The sequence below is a fragment of the Doryrhamphus excisus genome, linkage group LG11, assembly GCF_037039965.1.
Source record: "Doryrhamphus excisus strain RoL-2023G ecotype Guam linkage group LG11, RoL_Dexc_Guam_v1.1, whole genome shotgun sequence".
In the NCBI taxonomy this organism is placed as follows: domain Eukaryota; kingdom Metazoa; phylum Chordata; class Actinopteri; order Syngnathiformes; family Syngnathidae; genus Doryrhamphus; species Doryrhamphus excisus.
The window spans coordinates 3571185-3597829 of record NC_136367.1 but is presented as its reverse complement, the minus strand read 5'-3'; the positions used below and the strand labels follow the sequence as shown (position 1 = coordinate 3597829).

Here is a 26645-nt window from a genome sequence, read left to right as displayed (position 1 = left end):
GGGTAAAAGCTATTTCAAAAGATTTTCTTGCTACAGAACATTCTGGTCCTGACTCAAAAAGTGCTGCTTTTTTTCCTCCGCTGCCGAGAAGACAAATAACGAGCAAAAATGTAAGTTAGCAAAAGGCTAATATAAACTGGGTCAGCTTTTGCCTGATTTTTTTTTTTTTTCCTTGAGCTTTTTCGGTGTTTGATGCTGATGCTTAAAGGACTAATGACTGCTACATTCCTCCAGCGGTGATCAAGTCACTGACAAAAAGCATCGAGAAATCAACAGCGACAGAATACGTTTTCCTGTCAATGTACAGGGAGCTCTTTTTGTGTGGAAATGAATGGAAATCAAGTCTTTTTCGATTAACGCAACACAAAACAATTAATCATTATTATGATGCGGCATCTGTAGTGATGCGGAATCTGCATCGGCCCGTTGTGGTGAAGAACTGCTCTCACCTGGCCTGTGAGTGCCCCAGGATCCGTTGGGAGGAACTGGACAAAGTGGGTGAGGAGAGGGAAGTCTGGGCTTCCCTGTTTGAGTTTTGCCGGAATTCACGTGCGATTTCTCAGATTTCTATTTGTTTCATGCTAAAGATTGTTGTGCACGTTTGTGAGTATGTGCACAATATTAATATAAATGGCTGATTTTGAAAGTGTGTCATAGATAATTAGCTTCTGCATCACATTAGAGGGGGGCATATTATTACCATAAATCATGTTCTCTACCCAAATATACACTTTTGGATAAAAAAGTTGGCTGGCATGCATATTCCGGTATTTTTGGCCCATTTTGACAGGAACTTTAACTTTTCCAAACTTGTTTTCCAGTTTTAACTAAAAAAAAACGGGGCTGCACGGCGGAAAAGTGGTTAGCACGCAGGCCTCACAGCTACAAAACCCGGGTTCAATTTCACCCTCAGCCATCTCTGTGTGGAGTTTGCATGTTCTCCCCGTGCATGCGTCACGGATCAGGATGCATCAGGAAAAAAAAAGTTTGTTTCAAACTTTTTCCGTTCTGAAGTAATCAGCAGTATAAGTTTTAGGAAAATATCAGTTCCCGACTATAAAAGGAAAAAAAAAAAATTTTTTAAAAGCGACCAGGTTCTTTGTGTGACCTGAAATACTATTTACTATAATACTATACCGATACAAACAACCCAAAAATGGTGAGTGGTTAGCGCACAGGCCACACAGCTAAGAGACCCGAGTTCAATCCCACCCTCGGCCATCTCTGTGTGGAGTTTGCATGTTCTCCCCGTGCATGCGTCACGGATCAGGATGCATCAGGAAAAAAAAGTTTGTTTCAACCTTTTTCCGTTCTGAAGTAATCAGCAGTATAAGTTTTAGGAAAATATCAGTTCCCGACTATAAAAGGAAAAAAAAAAAAACCCAAAATTTAAAAGCGACCAGGTTCTTTGTGTGACCTGAAATACTATTTACTATAATACTATACCGATACAAACAACCCAAAAATGGTGAGTGGTTAGCGCACATGCCACACAGCTAAGAGACATGAGTTCAATTCCACCCTCGGCCATCTCTGTGTGGAGTTTGCATGTTCTCCCCGAGCATGCGTCACGGCTCAGGATGCATCAGGAAAAAAGAATTTTTTTTCAAACTTTTTCCGTTCTGAAGTAATCAGCAGTAGAAGTTTCAGGAAAATATCAGTTCCCGACTATAAAAGGAAAAAAAAAACCAACCCAAAATTTAAAAGCGACCAGGTTCTTTGTGTGACCTGAAATATCTCAACAACTATACCGATACAAACAACCCAAAAATGGTGAGTGGTTAGTGCACAGGCCACACAGCTAAGAGACCCGAGTTCAATTCCACCCTCAACCATTTCTGTGTGGAGCTTGCATGTTCTCCCCGTGTATGTGTGGGTTTTCTCCGAGTACTCCGGTTTCCTCCCACATTCCAAAAACATGCTAGGTTAATTAGCGACTCCAAATTGTCCATAAGTATGAATGTGAGTGTGAATGGTTGTTTGAATATATATATATGCCCTATGATTGGCTGGCTGGCTACCAGTCCAGGGTGTACCCCGCCTCTTGTCCAAAGACAGCCGGGATAGGCTCCAGCACCCCTTGAAAAACACCACAAGGAAAAACGCAGTCTGACAACTTTCCGATTTGAGCGGGTACAAGATACCTCAATCGGATTGGGGAAAGGAATATTCCATCCCTGGGAATCCCATTATATATTCATTCGGATTGGCTCTTTTCTTTCGGAATGAGGTGTATACAAAGGTTCGATTCTTTCCGTTTGAGCAAATAAACCGAATGCAATTGGAATATTTGGGTCCATGTATACGTGGCTAATGTCCAAACCACTAACTGTTTGTGTTTGGTTCATTGATCAGAACAACAGCCTTCAATGGAAACATTGGTGTATGTAATCGGGATAAAAAAAAAGTTCTACTAGGTTGATATTGTGTAAATATACCTTTGATACACAAAGGCGACCTGACCAAAAGGGTATCAAAGGACTAATACACACATACAGGCATGCACACACACACACACACACCATTCTTGGCAGGTGCTGTGTCACAGGGGACCAGTAGCTCCTCTCTAACCTCAAAATGAACTGTCCCCACTCACTGTCTCATTTCCCACTGTGAGTCACCATGCAAATGACCGCGTCCCCCCCAACACCCCCCCGACTCCCAATGCCAACATCTCCTTACAGCACCTTCAACTCTCCCCCGGTGTTCCCAATCCGGCCTCCAATTTGTTCCACTTCCCGATACCTCATTGTTCAAAATGACACTTTTTTACATTTTATGGTGAAGCAATTATTCTGTCTTACACAGTCCGCTACCTCGGCGAACCAACTTGCCCACATCGACTCGACGGAGGGGTGGCACAGCACGGGGGGGGGTTTATTCCAAGGGGGGTGAGAAACACGGGAAAACGGACAAAAAGAGAGAGAGAGGGAAAAGGGACTAATAGCACCTCTCCTTGACATATCCACAGGGATGTGAAGCAGAGCCAGGGACTGAGAAAGTTGAGAGCGCGTAGTGGAGGAGTGGAGAGGTCGAGGAAGGAAGGAAGCTGAATGAAGACAAAGATTAATTGAATGATGAAGAAATAAGGAATAATAAAAAAAAAATGGTGCCCCTTGAGGATATAATGTATGCTTCGAGGATGAGCAGGAGGATATTACCCGCTGATCTATGCCCCCCCCCCATCACTTCATTGCACTACTGTACATATTGCACTATTGTACATATTACTGTAATATCTTGTTGCATTCATAGATCATACTGTTTATGCGTCACGGATCAGGATGCGTCAGGAAAAAAAAAGTTTGTTTCAACCTTTTTCCGTTCTGAAGTAATCAGCAGTAAAAGTTTCAGGAAAATATCAGTTCCCGACTATAAAAGGAAAAAAAAAAAAACCCAAATTTAAAAGCGACCAGGTTCTTTGTGTGACCTGAAATATCTCAACAACTATATCGATATATAAACAACCCAAAAATGGTGAGTGGTTAGCGCACAGGCCACACAGCTAAGAGACCTGAGTTCAATTCCACCCTCGGCCATCTCTGTGTGGAGTTTGAATGTTCTCCCCGTGCATGCATCACGGATGAGGATGCATCAGGAAAAAAAAAGTTTGTTTCAACTTTTTTCCGTTCTGAAGTAATCATCAGTAAAAGTTTCAGGAAAATATCAGTTCCCGACTATAAAAGGAAAAAAAAAAACAAAACAAAATTTAAAAGCGACCAGGTTTTTTGTGTGACCTGAAATATCTCAATAACTATACCAACACAAACAACCCAAAAATGGTGAGTGGTTAGCGCACAGGCCACACAGCTAAGAGACCTGAGTTCAATTCCACCCTCGGCCATCTCTGTGTGGAGTTTGAATGTTCTCCCCGTGCATGCGTCACGGATCAGGATGCGTCAGGAAAAAAAAAGTTTGTTTCAACCTTTTTCCGTTCTGAAGTAATCAGCAGTAAAAGTTTCAGGAAAATATCAGTTCCCGACTATAAAAGGAAAAAAAAAACAACAAAATTTAAAAGCGACCAGGTTCTTTGTGTGACCTGAAATATCTCAACAACTATACCGATATATAAACAACCCAAAAACGGTGAGTGGTTAGCGCACAGGCCACACAGCTAAGAGACCCGAGTTCAATTCCACCCTCGACCATTTCTGTGTGGAGTTTGCATGTTCTCCCCGTGCATGCGTGGGTTTTCTCCGGGTACTCCGGTTTCCTCCCACATTCCAAAAACATTTGGCAACTCCAAATTGTCCATAGGTATGAATGTGAGTGTGAATGGTTGTTTGTCTATATGTGCCCTGTGATTGGCTGGCCACCAGTCCAGGGTGTATACCCCGCCTCTCGCCCGAAGACAGCTGGAATAGGCTCCAGCACCCCCCACAACCCTTCGTGAGGAAAAGCAATAGAAAATGAATAAATGCCCATGTGACATAAGCATGTGTTAAATGCAAGTGCGATGAATAAATGAATGAATGAATGAATATATTGTCACATCCATACTGTGCATACTGTTTATAATCTGTATAATCTACAATAGCTATATTATAGTCATTTATATCCCTGTACATATCCTCACTGTATTACAGTCATAGCCTGTTATATATTTACTTACTACTAAGGTACTTATAAAATTGTACTTCTGGTTGGATGCTAACTGCATTTTGTTGCCCTGTACAAGTGACATGAGCAATAAGAATAAAGTTGAATCTAATCTAATCTAATCTATTAAAAGAAGCGGAAAAGTGCATTAGGTGCTGTTGAAGAGGCAAAATAAGGATGGACAGAGCAATGGGATGAATTAAGAGATCAGGGGAAAAGTGTTAGAAAGCTTGCTGGAAGGAACAGGGCGGAAACACGACCGAGGCCCTAAAGGGAAGGAGATACTGTGGAGGTAGAATATGTGAATGTGGTAGGGGGGGGGGGTAAAAAAGGCAAGCGCTGCTTTTGCCTGTGATGTGCCTGAGGATGTGGGAGAGATAGGAAAAGAGGGAGTGGGAGTGTTGTTGCATGAAAACAGCGTGCAAACAGATTTAAGGAAAGATGGGGCGGGATTGCTATTCGATGCCCGGAGGAAGCTGGGACGACAGAGAGCGGATGAAAGACGTGGAAAAGTGGATGGAAGAAGCAAAGTTAATAATTTACTTTGTCTGGAGTCTATGTAGCTTTAAATCTATTAGGTTTATTAATTAAGCAATCGGCCAGGAAGCAACCGTCCAATCAGAGCTTAAGCAACGTTATTATGGAGGATGCCGTAAATACAGTTCAACTCCCCAAAACCTTGCATTATGCATGAGCTTATATCAGTAGCATATATGCAATGGATGAGAGAAAAGCTATTCCAATTCCGTTATTTGTTCCAAGCCAATTAAAATATGCCCTTCCTTGTATTGCCTAGTTGTGGGAAACACTGGAAAAGGTACAGATACCGGAAAAAGGAATATTCATTCTCAAGCACCTCCAATCTAATCTGTTGAGATTCCTTCAAATGCGTCCAATCTGCATTTACACCAACTAGAAAAACAAAAAATCCACAAATGGCAGGCCTCAATCAACCAAAACGGTTCCCAACCCCTGGTGTAGTTAAATTCTGGCTTACCTGTGGTGAAACGTCTGAGACAAGGTGGGCGGGGACGTGGAAGGTGTAGTCGCCAATCCCGTCGAGTACGGATGATACGGTGTTTTCTTCAGCGCCTGGATCAGGTTGTGTCTGTATTCTGGGTCTATTGACCACAAAGATCCTTTCCCTATGCTCTGAAAAAAAGCAAACAATAGGATGCGGTATCAAGGCTCAGTTCAAACACAACAAAGTCCAAAGTCCCTAAATAAGCTTTGGATTGTTCTTATTGGATAAACTATGTGTACACAAAGAAATGCTAGGTTGGCTGAAGGTCGAGGTTATGGGAAAAACAATATCCACATGCATTATTACTATAAACACCGACACATGACTGCTGTCAAGCAGCCTCGGGAACTACATTGAATAGACAGAAGTATCAGGCTGATCTGTGATTGACTGGCAACCAGTCCAGAATGTACCCAGCCTTGCAGTCTAATCAGCTGAGCAGGAACCCGGATCCACAGAATCGAGAATTGAGAGCACTAGCCGTCGAGCAAAAAAAAAAATTATGTCCAGCGTGAATCTTAAATCATTCAATCTCAGCAATTTTTCAGTACCGATGATTTTGACTTATTTTTCTCCTGGACGCCTCCCCAGGCCAGACCAAGGACATGCTGGAGGGATTATGTTTCACATCTGGCCTGGGAACACCTTGGGGTCTTCCCGGTGGAGCTGGAGGAGGTGGTCGGGGACCGGGAAGTCTGGGCTTCCCGACTGAGACTGCTGCCCCCGCGACCCGGACCCGGATAAGCGGAGGAAAATGGATGGATGGATGGAATGGACTGATCTTTCAAGGAACACTGAATATTGTATTCTGTGTATAAACACATGGAAGCTACCACAAGAAAGACTAGACTACTATCTTTCATCAGGAAAAAAAAAGTTTGTTTCAACCTTTTTCCGTTCTGAAGTAATCAACAGTAGAAGTTTCAGGAAAATATCAGTTCCCGACTATAAAGAAAAAAAAACAGCTTTTTGTGAAAAGCTACCCAAAATTTGGGACCTTGTTTTCCAGTTATAACTTAAAAAAAAAGCGGGGCTGCACGGTGTTCTAGTGGTTAACCCGCAGACCTCACAGCGAGAAGACCCTGGTTCAATCCCACCCTCGGCCATCTCTGTGTGGAGTTTGCATGTTCTCCCCGTGCATGCGTCACGGATCAGGATGCATCAGGAAAAAAAAGTTTGTTTCAACCTTTTTCCGTTCTGAAGTAATCAGCAGTAGAAGTTTCAGGAAAATATCAGTTCCCGACTATAAAAGAAAAAAAAAAAAAAAAAATTTAAAAGCGACCAGGTTCTTTGTGTGATCTGAAATATCTCAACAACTATACCGAACAACCCAAAAATGGTGAGTGGTTAGCGCAGAGGCCACACAGCTAAGAGACCCGAGTTCAATTCCACCCTCAACCATTTCTGTGTGGAATTCGCATGTGTGCGTTTTCTCCGGGTACTCCGGTTTCCTCCCACATTCCAAAAAAACATGCTAGGTTAATTAGCGACTCTAAATTGTCCATAGGTATGAATGTGAGTGTGAATGGTTGTTTGAATATATATATATATATGCCCTGTGATTGGCTGGCCACCAGTCCAGGGTGTAGAAGACAGCTGGGATAGGCTCCAGCACCCCCCATGATCCTTTTGAGGATAAGCGGTACAATTTTTATATTTCACTGATATTTTTTTTTTAATTTTGCTTTTTGTTAAGCGGTCCTTGAACACACCATAGTTGAGCGATGAGAAGCAAAAGTCTGTTTGGCTATGAGCTCACTAGCTTGGGCATTCATTGATCATCAGTACTTATATATTTGATACTTTAATAAGTGTGTTTGTACGGCATATATACTTTGTTTATGTTGTGAGTGAACAAAGGCAATCGAAGAGAGTAAGGGGACGATTCTTGAGCTGTTTGCCAGAAATTTTTTTTTTTTTTTTGCAATTTGGTGGTACTTCCAGAATGTAACCGATGTAAAAAGTGTGTATTCCTTCATATTCGATAATCGAATCAATCAGTCGGTTCTTATTTGCCCCTTGAACGGTACTGATTCATCCTTGCAGGATTTTTGTCTTCCAATTTTGTGTGCAAGGTCCATACATGTCCAGTTATGGCCGCTCGCCAATGCACAACCCCATCAAACACCTCGTGGGGACAAACTAGAACAGAAACGGTTGAGCCAGCAGTCCTTCTCTCCAGCTCTGACCTAACAAATGTTCTTCTGGCTAAATGAACAAAAATGTCCGCAGACACACTTCAAAATAGTTCAGTCACCCCAGCAAAATGGGCATCCAACTCTATAATTTCTTCTATTTTCACTTCCAAGGTTTGCCAATAGAGTACAGAACCACAACAACACGGAAAGAAAACTTTGGGGAAGGTGAATTAGTTCATCAATGCCACCTCACTCAGTATTTTCCAGTGTGTACCTCCTTTTTTTGAAGTGTTTTCTGATTAAAAAAAAAAAACGGGAAACTCTTGAACTTTTTTTTTTTTTCCCCACTTCAGAGGCCACAACAGAGTGTATTTTTAGATCAAAAGCAACCCCTCCTCTATCCTAATGAATCTGTCGCTCCCAATCTGACTGAAACCGGCGTATAGATTATAGAGAACAGGGATCTCAAACAGGTCGCCATGAAAAAATACTTTGGCTGTCTGCATCTCTCTCAGCTACCCACCGCGCTTTCATCTGCCTTGTCAACCGAATGTGGCAAAAATCTCGGGTTTTGTATATACGGCGGCGACCAAGTATGGCAGGAAGATGTGTGGGGGGGGGGAATAAATTTGAAATGAAAGGCGCCTTGCCTTATGTTCAGCTCACTTTGTAGTGCTGTATGATACGAGATAGATACAGGCGATGGGTTGGGGAGATGTCATAGCTGCAGGCTTCACATTTTTTTTTTTTTATGTTAGCAAATACTAGAAGGAATCTATTAAGAGGGAAAATGTCAGCTATGTCAAGAGCCGCGTGTCAGAAGTAATTGGAAAAAAAAAATATCCCAAAACTGCAGTTTAGTATTTGAATAAGTTACTTCTTTAGTATCTCGTCGTCATATATTCGCTTGCAACTATCGATTATTTTCTTTGTCGGTTAATGCGACGCTTGTTTTGATTCATCAAGTCATTAAAAGCCACGTATACATGGACCCAAATATTCCGATTGCATTCGGTTTATTTGCTCAAACGGAAAGAATTGAACCTTTGTATACGCCTCATTCCGAAAGAAAAGTGCCAATCCGAATGAATGAACATATAAACCAGGGGTCTCAAACACGTGGCCCGCGGGCCAAATGTGGCCCGCAGGACACTACTTTGAGGCCCCCGCCTTGATATGAAAGTTTAATGTTTGATATGGATGCTGTATGGTATCATGTACCCAGAAAAAAATTATTACGTTTGATTAATGTTCATGTTAAAGGTTAAATAACTGTTAATAGTTATCCTCCCTATCCGTGTGGAAGTGGTAAGTTTTTGGCTATTTAAGTTTAAAGAAAATAACTTGAAGGCTACCGTTTAGGTCGCTAGCTCTCGAGTTTGCGAGTTAGCATGTGTCTCAAGACCCTGCAGTTGCGCAATATGTTGTAAATAAAAAAAGTATAAATGTGACTATAGTCGTGTTTTGTCATGTCTACAGGGCTCTAATAATGCTTTGTTCATTTTAATTTGGAAAAAATAATTTGTCTACCCACCAACTATATGTGTTTTTTTAAGTTTTTATTATTTGCCGTTTTATTGTTGTTATTATATTTATTTATTTATTACTGATTGATTTTCTTTATTCTTGATTTGTTTATTTATTTTTCATTTCATTTTGTGCAGAAAAATAAAAATTAAGATATTTGAGAACGGTGAGAATTATGCTGGTTTTGTCACCCTGAAACCGATACTGGGTCGCCTCGGCCCCAACCCAAGTCGGTATGCTTCCAAGGATGGTCCCATTACACTTTAATGAGAATGCCGACATTAATGAGACCATAAATTGTGATAAAAGGAATAAAATTACAACGGGCAGGAATAAACAGGTTGAATGTCATGACAAAATTCCCCATTAGTATGCAGAGTCAGACGGCCGTAATGACAAAGCAAGTTTTATCTTGATCTGATATAGACGCACAAATAGCAGACATTTATTAGGTGATCATTTGTGGCAATTTGAGGAAATATGATAGCTGAAAGGAGATGAAGTGTCATGCAGGTACGCAGGTTCCTCTGGACAAAAGAGAACAAAATGTGTATAATAGTATGGAGGTGTCTAATGTAGTAGATAAAAACATCTGACCACTACCAAAGAATAGCTGATATACTATTCAGAAGGAACTTCTCTGAATTGCAATTACTTTAATTCCACTTCCTGTAATTCCAATTCAACATCCTTTCAGGGGGAGTCACTTCAATTCAAATACTTCCTAAATATAGCGACAAGAGTCATCCCCCCTGCTACCTTTTCTTATTCCCTGGCAGATCAGGTTACAACGCCATCTAACGTATAGAGTTGTACCAATACCCTGCATTCACATTCAGTGCCTCTATAATGGGATAATTATGTAAACACATACCGTAAAAAAGACAGATTATAATAAACCATTTCCCCTCAAAAAATATAATCTGGACCTATAATTCCAAGACAACATCCTTTCAGGTGGAGTCACTTCCATTCAAATACTTCCTAAATATAGCCACAAGATTGATCCCCCTTGCTACCTCTTCTTATTCCCTGGCAGATCAGGTTACAATGCCATCTAATGTATAGTTGTAATAACCTGCATTCACATTCAGTGCCTTTATAATGGGATAATTGAACATGTACTGTAAAAAAATCAGATTATAATAAACCATTTCCCCTCAAAAAATATATTCTTGACCTGTAGTTCCAATACAACATCCTTTCAGGTGGAGTCATAACGACAAGATTCATCCCCCCTGCTACCTCTTTTTATTCCTTGGCAGATCAGGTTACAACGCCATCTAACGTAGTTGTACCAATAACCTGCATTCACATTCAGTGCCTTTATAATGGGATAATTGAACACGTAACCTAAAAAAAGTCAGATTATAATAAACCATTTCCCCTAAAAAAATGTGTTCTGGACCTATAATTCCAATACAACATCCTTTCAGGGGGAGTCATTTCAATTCAAATACTTCCTAAATACGTATAGTGACAAGACTGATCCCCCTGCTACCTCTTCTTATTCCCAGGCAGATCAGGTTACAATGCCATGTAACGTATAGAGTTGTAATAACCTGCATTCACATTCAGTGCCTTTATAATGGAATACTTGAACACGTAACCTAAAAAAAGTCAGATTAAAACAAATCATTTCCCCTCAAAAAATATGTTCTGGACCTGCAATTCCAAGACAACGTAGCGACAAGATTGATCCCCCCTGCTACATTTTCTTATTCCCTGGCAGATCAAGTTACAACGCCATAACCTGCATTCACATTCAATACAACATCCTTTAAGGTGGAGTCACTTCAATTCAAGTACTTTCTAAATATAGCGACAAGATTCATCCCCCCTGCTACCTCTTCTTATTCCCTGGCAGATCCGCAATGTAACATATAGGGTTGTAATAACCTGCATTCACATTCAGTGCCTTTACAATGGGATAATTGAACACGTAACCTAAAAAAGTCAGATTATAATAAACCATTTCCCCTCGAAAAATGTATTCTGGACCTGCAATTCCAAGACAACGTAGCGACAAGATTGATCCCCCCTGCTACATTTTCTTATTCCCTGGCAGATCAAGTTACAACGCCATAACCTGCATTCACATTCAATACAACATCCTTTAAGGTGGAGTCACTTCAATTCAAGTACTTTCTAAATATAGCGACAAGATTCATCCCCCCTGCTACCTCTTCTTATTCCCTGGCAGATCCGCAATGTAACATATAGGGTTGTAATAACCTGCATTCACATTCAGTGCCTTTATAATGGGATAATTGAACACGTAACCTAAAAAAGTCAGATTATAATAAACCATTTCCCCTCAAAAAATGTGTTCTGGACATGCAATTCCAATACAAAATCCTTTCAGGTGGAGTCACTTCAATTCAAATGCTTCCTAAATATAACGACAAGATTCATCCCCCTTGCTCCCTTTTCTTATTCCCTGGCAGATCAGGTTACAACGCCATAACCTGCCATAACCTGCATTCACATTCAATACAACATCCTTTAAGGTGGAGTCACTTCAATTCAAGTACTTCCTAAATATAGCGACAAGATTCATCCCCCCTGCTACCTCTTCTTATTCCCTGGCAGATCCGCAATGTAACATATAGGGTTGTAATAACCTGCATTCACGTTCAGTGCCTTTATAATGGGATAATTGAACACGTAACCTAAAAAAGTCAGATTATAATAAACCATTTCCCCTCAAAAAATGTATTCTGGACATGCAATTCCAATACAAAATCCTTTCAGGTGGAGTCACTTCAATTCAAATGCTTCCTAAATATAACGACAAGATTCATCCCCCTTGCTCCCTTTTCTTATTCCCTGGCAGATCAGGTTACAACGCCATAACCTGCCATAACCTGCATTCACATTCAATACAACATCCTTTAAGGTGGAGTCACTTCAATTCAAGTACTTCCTAAATATAGCGACAAGATTCATCCCCCCTGCTACCTCTTCTTATTCCCTGGCAGATCCGCAATGTAACATATAGGGTTGTAATAACCTGCATTCACATTCAGTGCCTTTATAATGGGATAATTGAACACGCAACCTAAAAAAGTCAGATTATAATAAACCATTTCCCCTCAAAAAATGTGTTCTGGACATGCAATTCCATTGGAAAAATGAAACTTCCATTTAAGCTGTTGTATTTCCTGAAAAGATTGAATTCACTGGGAGTTAATGGTCTTGTCAAGGTCATTCCAAATTCTCGGTGTATTTCTTCAGGGTTGTAAAATGTAATTATGTCATAGCCTGAGCTCTTCACTCATTTTTGCAGGTGACGGATGATTCAACCTTGGCAGAGGTCTGTGCTCTTGCTTCGCGTGACCTTGTTAGAATGCACAAAAGCAGCTAAGTCTGGTCATTTGAGTCCCGCTTTCTGGGAATCTTTGCATTATTAGACTGCAAATCAGCGTGGCGGTACACAGGCCATATGTGCCATGCGTGTTTTCGCAGAGTGTGTACGGCGAGCTCCCTGGGGAGTGTGATATTACCCAGCATGGTCTGCTCCTGAGAGTGCTTCTATTACTGCCAGCAACGCCTCTCCTGGAGAGCATGATATTACACACACATACGCTCAGTACCACCTAGGTGACCCCCTACCGGGCCAAATTTCCCTGTGCACCTCCAGCCGTTTGTATATTTAGAAATATGTGTGTGTGTGTGTGTGTGTGAGAGCGCCTACTGTCTGCCCGCCTGCCACTCCATTAAATCAATGCTCACTACAGAAGCTCTGTTAGCCTCTGTCAAGCAGCCAGCCAATCATAAGGCCTGATCTGTCGACCTCAACCGCCCCCCTTGGTCACATAGTCCAATCACAGGGCGTGACTGGAAGCAAGGGTCTGACACCTGGGTTATAGCGGTCACCTTGGCAACAGGCAGCATCTCCGGCAGGAGGAGGGAAAATGGAATTTTTTCGAAATGTATTCATGAAGTTGAGAAAAAGGCATCATATTTCATAATTGATAATCCTGAAAAGTTGAGATTGCTCATTTATCTTTCTTGACTCCGTTTATTATGGGCATGCCCACAAAGCGCAGCCCATTCTATTATTCTTTGTACTTACGATATTATGGAAAGCAGGAAGTGAACAAATAAAAGTTACTGATTGTAAAAGTAAACTGTATTATGGAAAGCAGGAAGTGAACAAATGTAACAGTTACTGATTGTAAAAGTAAACTATTACGGAAAGCAGGAAGTGAACAAATGTAACAGTTACTGACTGTAAAAGTAAACTGTATTATGGAAAGCAGGAAGTGAACAAATGTAACAGTTACTGACTGTAAAAGTAAACTGTATTATGGAAAGCAGGAAGTGAACAAATGAAACAGTTACTGATTGTAAAAGTAAACTGTATTATGGAAAGCAGGAAGTGAACAAATGAAACAGTTACTGATTGTAAAAGTAAACTATTACGGAAAGCAGGAAGTGAACAAATGTAACAGTTACTGATTGTAAAAGTAAACTGTATTATGGAAAGCAGGAAGTGAACAAATGAAACAGCTATTGATTGTAAAAGTAAACTGTATTATGGAAAGCAGGAAGTGAACAAATGTAACAGTTACTGATTGTAAAAGTAAACTGTATTATGGAAAGCAGGAAGTGAACAAATGTAACAGTTACTGACTGTAAAAGTAAACTGTATTATGAAAGCAGGAAGTGAACAAATGTAACAGTTACTGATTGTAAAAGTAAACTATTACGGAAAGCAGGAAGTGAACAAATGTAACACTTACTGATTGTAAAAGTAAACTGTATTATGGAAAGCAGGAAGTGAACAAATGTAACAGTTATTGATTGTAAAAGTACCAGATGTGGACATTTTAGACATGTGGAACTGTGAACTGATTATGTGATGCATTCAATTGTAATCTGATGAATGTTCAAATGCAAAATTAAATCATTAAATTGGGTCGTGTGCTATTTATAGCGTGTAACATTCTGTGTCATCATAGCGTCGTAATTGACGAACAAATGGAATAAGAACCGCCCTTGATACCGTTCCGTGTGAAGAACCCCGACATGTTAAGGACCCTATTTATATTTAGTAGCATTCTCAGAGAACCATAGTTACGTAATCGCCAAACAAAGTTGACCGCTTTATTAGGAACCCGCCCACACAGGAGGGTAAGCCGCAGGCAAGCCCATTAAAAATTCCTAAGGATATTTTTTTTTTCTTGTTGCATCTGCTGTTTGTGATTTAAGAGCAGTACTTTTTGGGGAACATGTCATGCAGTTTATTTGTCTCCCATCTGTGTCATGGAAAAATCCCGTTGCTTTAGTATTTGCAGCTGACGAGCGTGATTACACAACAAATAATCCACAAACTCAAAATCATAACCCCACTGCAGCAATGCCAAAAAAAATCATGAAGCACCGCATTCGACTTTTATTAGACTTTTTTCGGTCTCTGCAACACCCCCCACTTTAATTAAAAGGATTTAATTATATGTATCTGTGCCACTTAAAGAGGTAAGAAAAAAAAAAGTGGTTTTTAAACACATAATGTGGCAAAACACCGAGCAACACAGCTGGCTGGTTAAGGAAACAAACGCACCGTAACTTGCCTGTGCTTATTGTATTGGGTGGAGGGGGGGGGGGGGGGGGGGTCGAAACAAAAGGCGAAGAAAGTGGATTGAAAGGCGGGGAGAGGGAGAGCGTTGTGTGTTGCCAACATCTGTTTCCTGTGTTATATAAGCTCTGGGGGCTGGTCTCCCTTGAAAATGGGAGATATTAAATACTCCTGCTGCCACTGACCTGGCCGGTAACATTATACTTCTGCTACCGCAATCCTCAATGCACTAGTCTAGTTCCATATATACTTTACCTGTCAATCCAGCGTGGGTGTCAATCAAATAAAAAAATGACTCGACTCCAACTTGGCACTAAATATAAAAAAGGGCGACTTTTGTTAAGATTCGGAGATATAACTTGGCCGAGTGGTTAGCGCGCAGACCTCACAGCTAGGAGACCAGGGTTCAATTCCACCCTCGGCCATCTCTGTGTGGAGTTTGCATGTTCTCCCCGTGCATGCGTGGGTTTTCTCCGGGTACTCCGGTTTCCTCCCACATTCCAAAAACATATAAGAAATCTGAAGTAATTTTACAATTATAAAGTCAAAATATTCAGAGAAAACAATGTTGTAATATTAAGTGGAAAAATAACATGATTTTGGTGGCATAAAGTTGCAAGTCATATTAGGACAAATAAACAAAACAATGAATAAAGTTGTCATTTTTGAAAAATTGGGTTGTGCAATGGTTATAATGCTACGAGAATTAAAATATAATGAGAATAATTATACAAAGAAAATTGGAATATGTGGAAAATAAAAAAAAATAAATAAATTTTAGGGGGAAAATGTTGAGAGAAAAAAATTGATCTTAAGAGAATAAAGTTGCAATTTTTTGAGAATAAAATCATAATTTCATGAGGAAAAATATATAATTTTTATTAAATTTATTATTAGAAGTCATAATATTGTGTGAAAAAGTTCATTAAAAAAGTGGGAATAAACTTTTAATTAATTGCATATTTTTTCTTGATTAAAATTACATAATTAATTAATATAATACATTATTTTTCCTCATGAAATTATGATTTTATTCTAAAAAAATGTAAACTTTTTTCTTTTGAGATCATTTTTTTTCCTCTCAACATTTTTCCCCCAAAATTTATTTTATTTTTTTTTTAATTTTCCACATATTCCAATTTTCTTCGTATTATTATTATTCTGTTTATATTTAGATTCTCGTAGCTTTATAACCATTGCACAACTAATTTTTCAAAAATTACAACTTTATTCATGTCCTAATATTACGACTTCCAAATTTATGCCACCAAAATGATGTTATTTTGCCACTTAATATAAAAAAAACATTGTTTTCTCTTAATATTTTGCCTTTATAATTGTAAAATTACTTCAGATTTCTTCTTAAATGATATTTTTAGAATGTGCTGCAGGCTGTAAATGGCCCCCCCGGCCGCACTGTTGACACCCCCGTCATAGACAGTGTATTAAGGCATTGCATTGCATTGCCTTGCATTGCATAACATAACATCCATTTTCAGTAGCGCTTATCTTATTCAGAGTCACCAGTAGCTGGAACCTATCCCAAAACTGGTCTGCAGTTAATTACAGGTTAAGTATAGACTCAGACAAGCAATCGCATTCATGTCCATGCCACCACTGAGTGGGCACAGAATCCACACAATATAAAATCAGTCACTATGACAGAAAAATGTGACTTTTTTTTTTTTTTTGCTGCAAACGATAGCGAAATCCATCCATATCTTTTCTTGGCATCTCTAAAATCCCAGCACCACCCATCCAGCTGCAAAGCAACACAGTCTATGCCTGATTTCTGTGCTTGCCAGGCATCAGTTTAAGAAGCTTTGTTGTCCGATGCATTTTCATGAGAAAAAAAAGATTTATCAATCTTAAGTATTATGACTATGTCTATAATTCGTGGGACATCCGCAGTGTAAAAAGCATTAACCGGTGGCTGGTTTTAAGCCTGATTAACCCACCGCAATGCGGGGATCCATCTTTACTTACTGTATATATCCTGTACAGATAAACAGAGGATTATATTATTATACAGCCGTGTATTGGATGTCGATACATCCATTAACATATTGAGTATATAAAAGAAAGATGGAGTTCAGGCATATAAACACGTGATTATTCTCAAGCTAAATAAGTCAAATATAATAGAGGTTATAATACGACAAAATAATGGGGAAATCCGTGCCGTGTTATGGAATGAGTAATTCACGGAAAAGTCACGGAAAAGAGGACTCATATGTGTGGGTTGGTTCTGTGGTGGATTTAAACCTAAATATCACACTGGATGTTTACATAAAAAATATGGTCAAAAACAGCAATGTCATATCAGCCTGACCTAAAACACTGTCTAGATCAGGGGTCTCAAACACGCGGCCCACGGGCCAAATGTGGCCCGCAGGACACTAGTTTGAGGCCCCCGCCTTGATATGAAAGTTTAATGTTAGTGCGGCCCGCGCAAGTTTGATATGGATGCTGTATGGTATCATGTACCCAGAAAAAAATATTACGTTTGATTAATGTTCATGTTAAAGGTTAAATAACTGTTAATAGTTATCCTCCCTATCCGTGTGGAAGTGGTAAGTTTTTGGCTATTTAAGTTTAAAGGAAATAACTTGAAGGCGTTTACCGTTTAGGTCGCTAGCTCTCTAGTTTGCGAGTGGGCAATCAAAGCATATTATTATTATAAATTTATTTCTATAATATCATTTTCTCCGGCCACTTTTTTGATAAACTTTTTCACACAATATTATGACTTCTAATAATAAAGTTAATAAAAATTATATTTTTTTCCCTCATGGAATTATGATTTTATTCTAAAAAAATTGCTACTTTTTTTTTCTTAGATCATTTTTTTCTCAACATTTTCCCCCTAATTTTTTTTCCACATATTCCAATTTTTATGTATTATTATTTTCATAATATTTTGATTCTCGTAGCATATAACCACTGCACAACCCAATTTTTCAAAAATGACAACTTTATTCATTGTTTTGTTTATTTGTCCTAATATTACGACCTCCAACTTTATGTTATTTTTCTACTTAATATTACAACATTGTTTTCTCTTAATATTTTGACTTTATAATCGTAAAAGGACTCCAGATTTTTAAATTTTTGCTGTTGTTTCTTTCTAAATTAAACAGACCGTTTGGGTTGGAAGTGGACTGTCCATGGAAACGCTGCAGAATCTGGAAGATAATTTTATTAACTTAATAATAAAGTTAATGAAAATTAAATTTTTTTTCCTCATGAAATTATGATTTTATTTTCAAAAAATTGCAACTTTTTTCTCTTAAGATCATTTTTTTTTTCTCTCAACATTTTCCCCCTAATTTTTTTTTTAATTTTCCACATATTGCAATTTTCTTTGTATTATTATTCTCATAATATTTGGAGTCTCGTAGCATTATAACCATCGCACAACCCAATTTTTCAAAAACGACAACTTTATTCATTGTTTTGTTTATTTGTCCTAATATTACAACTTCCAACTTTATGCCACCAAAAATTATGTTATTTTTGTACTTAATATTACAACATTGTTTTCTCTTAATATTTTGACTTTATAATTGTAAAATGACTCCAGATTTTTAGATGTTTGCTGTTGTTTCTTCTTAAATTAAACAGATCGTTTGGGTTGGAAGCGGAAAGTCCATGGAAACGCTGCAGAATCTGGAAGATAATTTTATTAACTTAATAATAAAGTTAATAAAAATTAAATTTTTTTCTCAAAATTTAGCAACTTTTTTCTCTTAAGATCATTTTTTTTCTCAACTTTTTTCCCCCTAAAATTTGTTTAATTTTTTTTTTATTTTCCACATATTCCAATTTTCTTTGTATTATTATTCTCATTATATTTTGATTCTTGTAGCTTTTAAAACCATTGCACAACCCAATTTTTCAAAAACCTAATACATTTTTTGTTTATTTGTCCTAATATTATGATTTCCAACTTTATGCCACCAAAATGATGTTATTTTTCCACTTAATATTACAACATTGTTTTCTCTTAATATTTTGACTTTATAATTGTAAAATTACTTCAGATTTCTTCTTAAATGATATTTTTAGAATGTGCTGCAGGCTGCAAATGGCCCCCCAGGCCGCACTGTTGACACCCTGCACTGCAGAATCTAGAAGATCTAGAAAGCTTATCATGCGTAGCTGACTCCACAACTCAATACAAAAGCACCGAAAATGATCCTAATCAGTCCCTTTTAAGAAGAGCAGCACAAGCTTCCGTTTCAAAACCTCTAAAAGTCTCTTCACAACGTTTGTCACTCGTCAACATACAACAAAGTCGCTAAGTTGGCAACACTGATCCCTGCTCTTCCATCTTGTTATTCTCTGGCAGATCAGGTTCGCTATAATGTGTTTTTTACGAGAGCGGGCAAACAGGTATCTCCAGTATAGGAATGGGAACTAATACCTGACGCTCACACAGCATCCAAAACTACCAGTACAACATGTTGACGCTACTGTCAATCACGAGCACGAGTTACTTAATTACAAGCAATTACGTCTTGAACATACATCAGCGTGATAATCATTAACAGTAAACTTGCAATGTGCAACCATCATTAAACAGAGGTCGGTTAGTGAGGCTCACACCGGGCCTTGTCGAGTATATCTACCCCCCCCAAAGAAGATATAAAAAAAATCAACCCGCAATTAATTTCACTGGGGTCACGCAGGGTTTTAAGTCCCCCCTTGGTGTCTTTTTAACACACTGAAAGCTCCAATGCTTCAAATGTTACAACTGTTAGAACCACCGAACAAGAAAGTTCACACATCTCATCAATGAATCAGCATGGAGTGGTTTTGGGCTGCATGTATTCTATACATATTGCATCCTATCTATGTTTAATCGTGGTATTTACTAAGTAAATGCCACGGAAAGTTGTGTGCTGCGGTGAAACGCGTCCAAACAAAAAACGACGGTTAGAGCTGCGTTTGTTGAAATTGTTCCAATTGTTCTCACAGCTAGGAGACCCGAGTTCAATCCCACCCTCTTACATACCAACTTTATTGCCACGGAAAGTTGTGTGCTGCAGTGAAACGCGTCCAAACAATTGACGACTCCAAAGTGTCCATAGGTATGAATGTGAGTGTGAATGGTTGTTTGTCTATATGTGCTTTACTTGGGAAACTTGGGAATACTTGGGGTACTTACTTGGGAATTTGCCCATCATTCACAATCCTTATGTGAAACATAAATAAATATTTATTTCCCTTTTCTGTGCATTATAACAAAAAAAACAGTTAATATCAGCTAGCCTACAATGCTGTCATTGGGATAAACTTTTTTCGACTATGAAAACAACTAAACTAGTGATGCATTGCTTGATATGCACGCTATACCACCAAGGCTGCACGGCGGTCAAGTGGTTAGCGTGCAGACGTCACAGCTAGAAGACAAGGGTTCAATCGCACCCTCGGCCATCTCTGTGTGGAGTTTGCATGCTTACAACTGCTTGCAGTTTTATTGACAGCTCCTCCACAAAATAGGCAACTCTCTTCTGTTCTGCCACGGGAAGTTGTGTGCTGCAGTGAAACGCGTCCAAACAAAAACGACGGACGGTTAAAGCTGCCTTTGTCAAAATTGTTCCCCAGCCGGGTCGAGTGGTTAGCGCGCAGGCCTCACAGCTAGAAGACCAGGGTTCAATTCCACCCTCGTCCATTCCATTTTAACTGTGTTTTATTTCAACAACTCGGCTGCACGGCGGTCGATTGGTTAGCGCACAAACCTCACAGCTGTAAGTGTGAATGGTTGTTTGTCTATATGTGCCCTGTGATTGGCTGGCGACCAGTCCAGGGTGTACCCCGCCTCTCGCCTAAAGACAGCTGGGATAGGCTCCAGCACCCCCCGCGCGACCCTCATGAGGAAAAAGAGGTAGAAAATGAATGAATGAATTCAACTCAGTGGGCAGCAAGTAGCAAAAAAAAGTAAATAAATCAAGATAATAACACTGAAAGATGCTAAATTGTGCACCCCCACAATTTAAAAACAGCAGCCCACGATGGCTGGCCTTGTCTCGTATAAAGATATTAGTTAGTGCATCTGAAAAACGTGCTCTATTTAACCTAAACCTTAAATGTTGCCTCGGGGTGTCTTCAGCTGGAAACCAGTATTTATTTCCATTTGCAAAATAGCCAAGGGGGAGCATAACATGGATGATTTAGCCCAGCATAACAAGCTAACACCTTTATTATGTCCACAAAGAAGCTTATATTTTTGAAATTTGGATGTGGGGTGCAACACAAGCCAAGGACAAATTCATTTTAGTCTAAGTCTGGTAAACACAGCAAGAAATGGTTTGCACTGGACAGAGTTGTCGGGGATTTGAGTTTTAATACCAGTTTGGCGATGCATGCTTAGCGAGCGACACACAAACGACCTATAATCAAACCAAACCACCCCCCAAAAACCGTTTTGGGAAACACATAAATCAACAATAAAACAACTTTAAGGTATTAACCTTGCAAAGCAGACAATTTGGGTGACCATGGATTTTTAATCTAACAAAGCCATCTTGCCAAGATTCTGACTGATACAATGACGACCGTACTAAAAATGTGGGGGTCAATCAGCGTTCCCTTTGAGGCAGTCCAGCAGTGTGATGCATCAGAATTGTGCAACATATCTTCATTCAAAAACAAAACTAGAATGACACTGAACGCAACTCTTTTCCTAAGGGGACTAAATGACGTCCTCGTCTAATTCGAATTCAACTGAATTTGGGTATAAGCTAGGACCGGGCGACATATCGATATATCGGCGAAGGGAGCTTGCCATGAAGTCGTCCATGGTGGGCGCAAAGAAGAGAAACAAACAACAGGTGTCCGCAAAGAAATAATGGAATGTCAGAGCGTCCCTTGGAGGAAGTTGTTTTCACAACACGACCTTGGTTGGCCTTGGGGTGGAGGGGAAGCCGAAATCCAGATTCAGTATATTGTTTGGGTTAGTTTGAACGGCCACATTCAGCATTCAGCAGAACAGCTGTTAGTACTGAGCACCCCTTCACTACGTGGAGCAATGGCAGATCCTCGCGGAGATAAGGAGGAGGAGAGGCTGCATAGCAGGAGTGAACAGCGAAAAAAGACGGTATAAAGGTTGCTGTATGAAGACAATATCAACCATGTTTATCGTCTGTCGTCATGGGGAATATGAAATGGAAGCGCTAACGCCGCTAACCCGGCTGTAAAGAGACGACCGTGAATGCAGCATTATTGCACTGAAGACTGAATATTATATTAAACTTTTTAAACTGCTACATTTTCTTATTCTCTGGAAGACCAGGTGTGTTAGGTAGGTTAGAATTCTGACGCCATCGACTGCTCCATTCCAAGACAGTCCCATTATAATGTGTTAAAATCTTGTCTCGTAGAACCAAGAACTGTCTCTTGACACTTCTAGTAAATATAGTAAAGTCACTAAAAATAATCCTCCTGCTACATCTTCTTATTCTCTGGAAGACCAGGTGTGTTAGGTATGGTAGAATTCTGATGCCATCGACTGCTCCATTCCAAGACTGTCCCATTATAATGTGTTAAAATCTTGTCTCGTAGAACCAAGAACTGTCTCATGACACCCCTAGTAAATATAATAAAGTCGCTAAAAAGAATCCTCCTGCTACATCTTCTTATTCTCTGGAAGACCGGGTGTGTTAGGTATGGTAGAATACTGATGCCATCGACTGCTCCATTCCAAGGCAGTCCTATTATAATGTGTTAAAATCTTGTCTCGTAGAACCAAGAACTGTCTCATGACACCCCTAGTAAATATAGTAAAGTCGCTAAAAAGGATCCTCCTGCTACATCTTCTTATTCTCTGGAAGACCAGGTGTGTTAGGTATGGTAGAATTCTGATGCCATTGACTGCTCCATTCCAAGACAGTCCCATTATAATGTGTTAAAATATTGTCTCGTAGAACCAAGAACTGTCTCATGACACCCCTAGTAAATATAATAAAGTTGCTAAAAAGAATCATCCTGCTACATCTTCTTATTCTCTGGTAGACCAGGTGTGTTAGGTAGGTTAGAATTCTGATGCCATCGCCTGCTCCATTCCAAGACAGTCCCATTATAATGTGTTAAAATCTTGTCTCGTAGAACCAAGTACTGTCTCTTGACACTTCTAGTAAATATAGTAAAGTCACTAAAAATAATCCTCCTGCTACATCTTCTCATTCTCTGGAAGACCGGGTGTGTTAGGTATGGTAGAATTCTGATGCCATCGACTGCTCCATTCCAAGGCAGTCCCATAATAATGTGTTAAAATATTGTCTCGTAGAACCAAGAACTGTCTCATGACACCCCTAGTAAATATAATAAAGTTGCTAAAAAGAATCCTCCTGCTACATTTTCTTATTTTCTGGAAGACCAGGTGTGTTAGGTAGGTTAGAATTCTGATGCCATCGACTGCTCCATTCCAGAATAGTCCCATTATAATGTGTTTAAATTGTTAATAAAGTGTCTGTGTTACCGGGAACCAAAGCAGCCGAAGCCTTACAGGGCGCCGCCATTTTGGAAAAAAAAAAAATAAATTAAAAAAATAAGCCCCTCTACCTGCCCACATGCACACGCAAAACTATTATTATTATTTATTTTAAATTATTTAAATGATTTGTACAAATTACTGTTTAAGCTGTACATTGTTCATATTTGATGTCATCTATTTATTCTCCACATTATTATTTATTATTACACAAGAGCCTATTGTGCAATGACAATAAAGAAAGTCTATGTTTACAGTGGCATATTAGTACATTATTTTCACATTATATATATATTTTTTTACAATCAGAGGTTGGAATGGATTGCATTTGACCTTGGAGATTCGCAATGTTATCACAATACTGATCCACTGACCCAGAAGTCCGAGGACAGCGATTGTCATTAGTGCATGTTATTGTGCAAAGTGAGGAATTCTGTTTGTAAACAAAGCCATGGCAACCTTGGGCCTTCTCTTCTAGTTCTCACACAAGCTTGCCCTTCCACACACACACACACACACACACACACTATTACTGACACACACATGGGCACATAGAGCACTAGGCTTATTCTAAAACTAGTCCCCATCTTGTCATCTGCCTGGATATGACCCAGAAATACAGTCACTGGAACAAATAGGCCACTGTCATATTAATCTGCACCTCCACAATTTGATGGAAATATGATTTGGTGTGTTCACACTGAGGCACATTTAACCTCGCTGCTGCTTAATAAAAAACTACCTCTAAAAAAAAAAATACAATATTTCTACTCGGTAACATGACACTAATGCTGTATAGTCAGTTTCAAAAAGACATAAACAGGTAATGGGAGAAGAATACAGAAAAAAAAAAAAAAAGCGGTGAAAAGCTTTGAGTGGCAGAGTCAGACGGAAATTACAGAGATTCTGTAATTGCAGCTTCAAATAAAGTGCAATACTTGCCAGGTAGAGTCGGAGTCTGCAGAGATGTGCCCTCATTTCTTCACAGACACGGGTGCTCGAGCACGTGCGAGAGAGTCCTTTTATGCATGCATGCGTGCTCCTGAGTTTGCATTATGCCCGTGCGCCTGTTTGTTTGTGCGTCTGACATGCCGTGTATGTGTGTGTGTGTGTGTGTATGATTGGAAAGTGTGTGTGCGTGCAAAAGAGAGGGGGAATAGGTTTGAAGGGTTAATTAGTGTCCTGTCTTGAACAGTGTGCACTGACAGGAAGACAAGGCTGGATGTCCTTGCCAAAATCTCCTCTACACGCGGTGCGCCACATGCACACTTATCCACGCATACACACATTTAATACAGAAGCGTGCACGAGGACATCCACTCTAAATGTAGCTTACACGCACACATTCGCATATTTTTTCACACGCACGCCCGAGAGGCCAAATCGGTTTTCCCCCCGTTGCTACAGCAAAAGCATACTTTGATGTCAACTGCAACCTTGTTACTATGGAGATATGTATACAAAAGAACTCTGTGCCCTTGTGCAGTCAAGGGCCAGATGACAGCATAGCGTGAGGGAGCGTGCACGAACACACACACACACACACACACGTGCGCACGAATGCTGCGTTTTCTTCACCCTTTTCATTCTTACTCAAAAGAAGCACAGCAGTTCATACGATGGTCAAGGAAAAGCCGCCACTGTATTATCTCAACCGGCTCAACATGCAAAGCAAACCATTGATCTTTGCTGTTTGCCCCCCCCCACACCGACACCCCCCCCCCCAGGCCTGATGAAATCTTAAAACCGCTACCGTCTGTGTTATTAAATCCTCCAGTATTAATTTAGCACTAATTGAGTGAAGGGATTCATTCCCCCGTTTACCCTGAGTCTTTTAATGGAGTTAAAATCTGAATGAGAGGAAAACCCGTATATAAAAAAAAAAAAAAGACGATATCGAGACTTAAATCAAAAGCGAAATGCGGTTCCCACAAGGGAAACGTTAGAGTGAAAGAGAACTAAGAAAGCGAGATAGAGATCATCAAGTATTGATAGGGTCGAATCTGGTACAGCTGAAGACAAAATACCAAATATGTTTGACTTCAAGTCGGATATGCCGGCAAAACCGCTGATAACCGTTTGCCTGTGATGTTAAGTTACGGCTACACGTTACGGGCAAAAGTGGATATTTAACCTGTGCGTGACTTTTGGGTCATTTCAACACATAACTTAAGTTTCTCCAACTTAAAAGACCAAGTTCACGTGACTTATTGATTTGTTGAGGGGACTTCATTTTTTTTAGGTCAAATAACCAAATATTTTGGTTGTATCAACAATGTAAACCAAGTCATCTCAACTCATTTTCAAATTAGATTAACTAATTCATTTATTCAGTTTCCTCCCACATTCCAAAAAATGCTCGGTTAATTAGCATGACTCCAAATTATCCATAGGTATGAATGTGAGTGTGAATGGTTGTTTGTCTATATGTGCCCTGTGATTGGCTGGCCACCAGTCCAGGGTGTACCCCCCGCAACCCTTGTAAGGATAAGCGGTAGAAAATGAATTAATGAATGAAAGATGTTTTGTTGTTTTGCAAATTTGGAGTGGTCAGACCGGAGCAGGAGGGGATAGAAAAAAAGAAAAAACAAAATGTCTAAACAACGATGCCACAATGATGCTACTCCCGTTTCCAAATTATCCATAGGTATGAATGTGAGTGTGAATGGTTGTTTGTCTATATGTGCCTTGTGATTGGCTGGCCACCAGTCCAGGGTGTACCCCGCCTCTCGCTTGAAGACAGCTGGGATAGGCTCTAGCACCCCCCGCAACCCTCGTGAGGAAAAGCGGTAGAAAATGAATGAATGAATGAATGAACTACGTATTTACAATTTTCACATTTCACTGATAATGTTTTTTAATTTTGCACGTTGTTAGGCGGTCCTTGAACACACCATAGTTTAGTGTGCTGAGAAGCAAAAGTATGAATGTGAGTGTGAATATGTGTGTAATTTTAACCGTGTTTTATTTCAACAACTCGGCTGCACGGCGGTCGAGTGGTTAGCGCACAGACCTTACTGCTGTGAGTGTGAATGGTTGTTTGTCTATACGTATGTGCCCTGTGATTGGTTGGCGACCAGTCCAGGGTGTACGCCGCCTCTCGCCCGAAGACAGCTGGGATAGGCTCCAGCACCCCACCCCCCAGCGACCCTCGTGAGGATAAATGGTAGAAAATGAATGAATGAATGGTGACCTGGCGGCACAGCGGTCGAGTGGTTAGCACGCAGACCTCACAGCTAGGAGACCAGGGTTCAATTCCACCCTGCGTGGGTTTTCTCC

At 39.8% G+C, this 26645-nt stretch overlaps 1 protein-coding gene across 3 annotated transcripts in view; it reads right to left on the bottom strand.

The window, feature by feature from the left end:
• The window catches only part of LOC131136925 (forkhead box protein N3-like), a 90106-nt gene that overhangs the window by 23070 nt on the left and 40391 nt on the right, over positions 1–26645 (bottom strand). For all 3 annotated transcript variants that reach the window (XM_078794520.1, XM_058085546.2, XM_058084695.2), the window contains one exon: positions 5597–5751. In XM_078794520.1, the coding sequence (XP_078650646.1) occupies positions 5597–5751 (155 nt within the window). The remainder of the gene's footprint in view (positions 1–5596; positions 5752–26645) is intronic.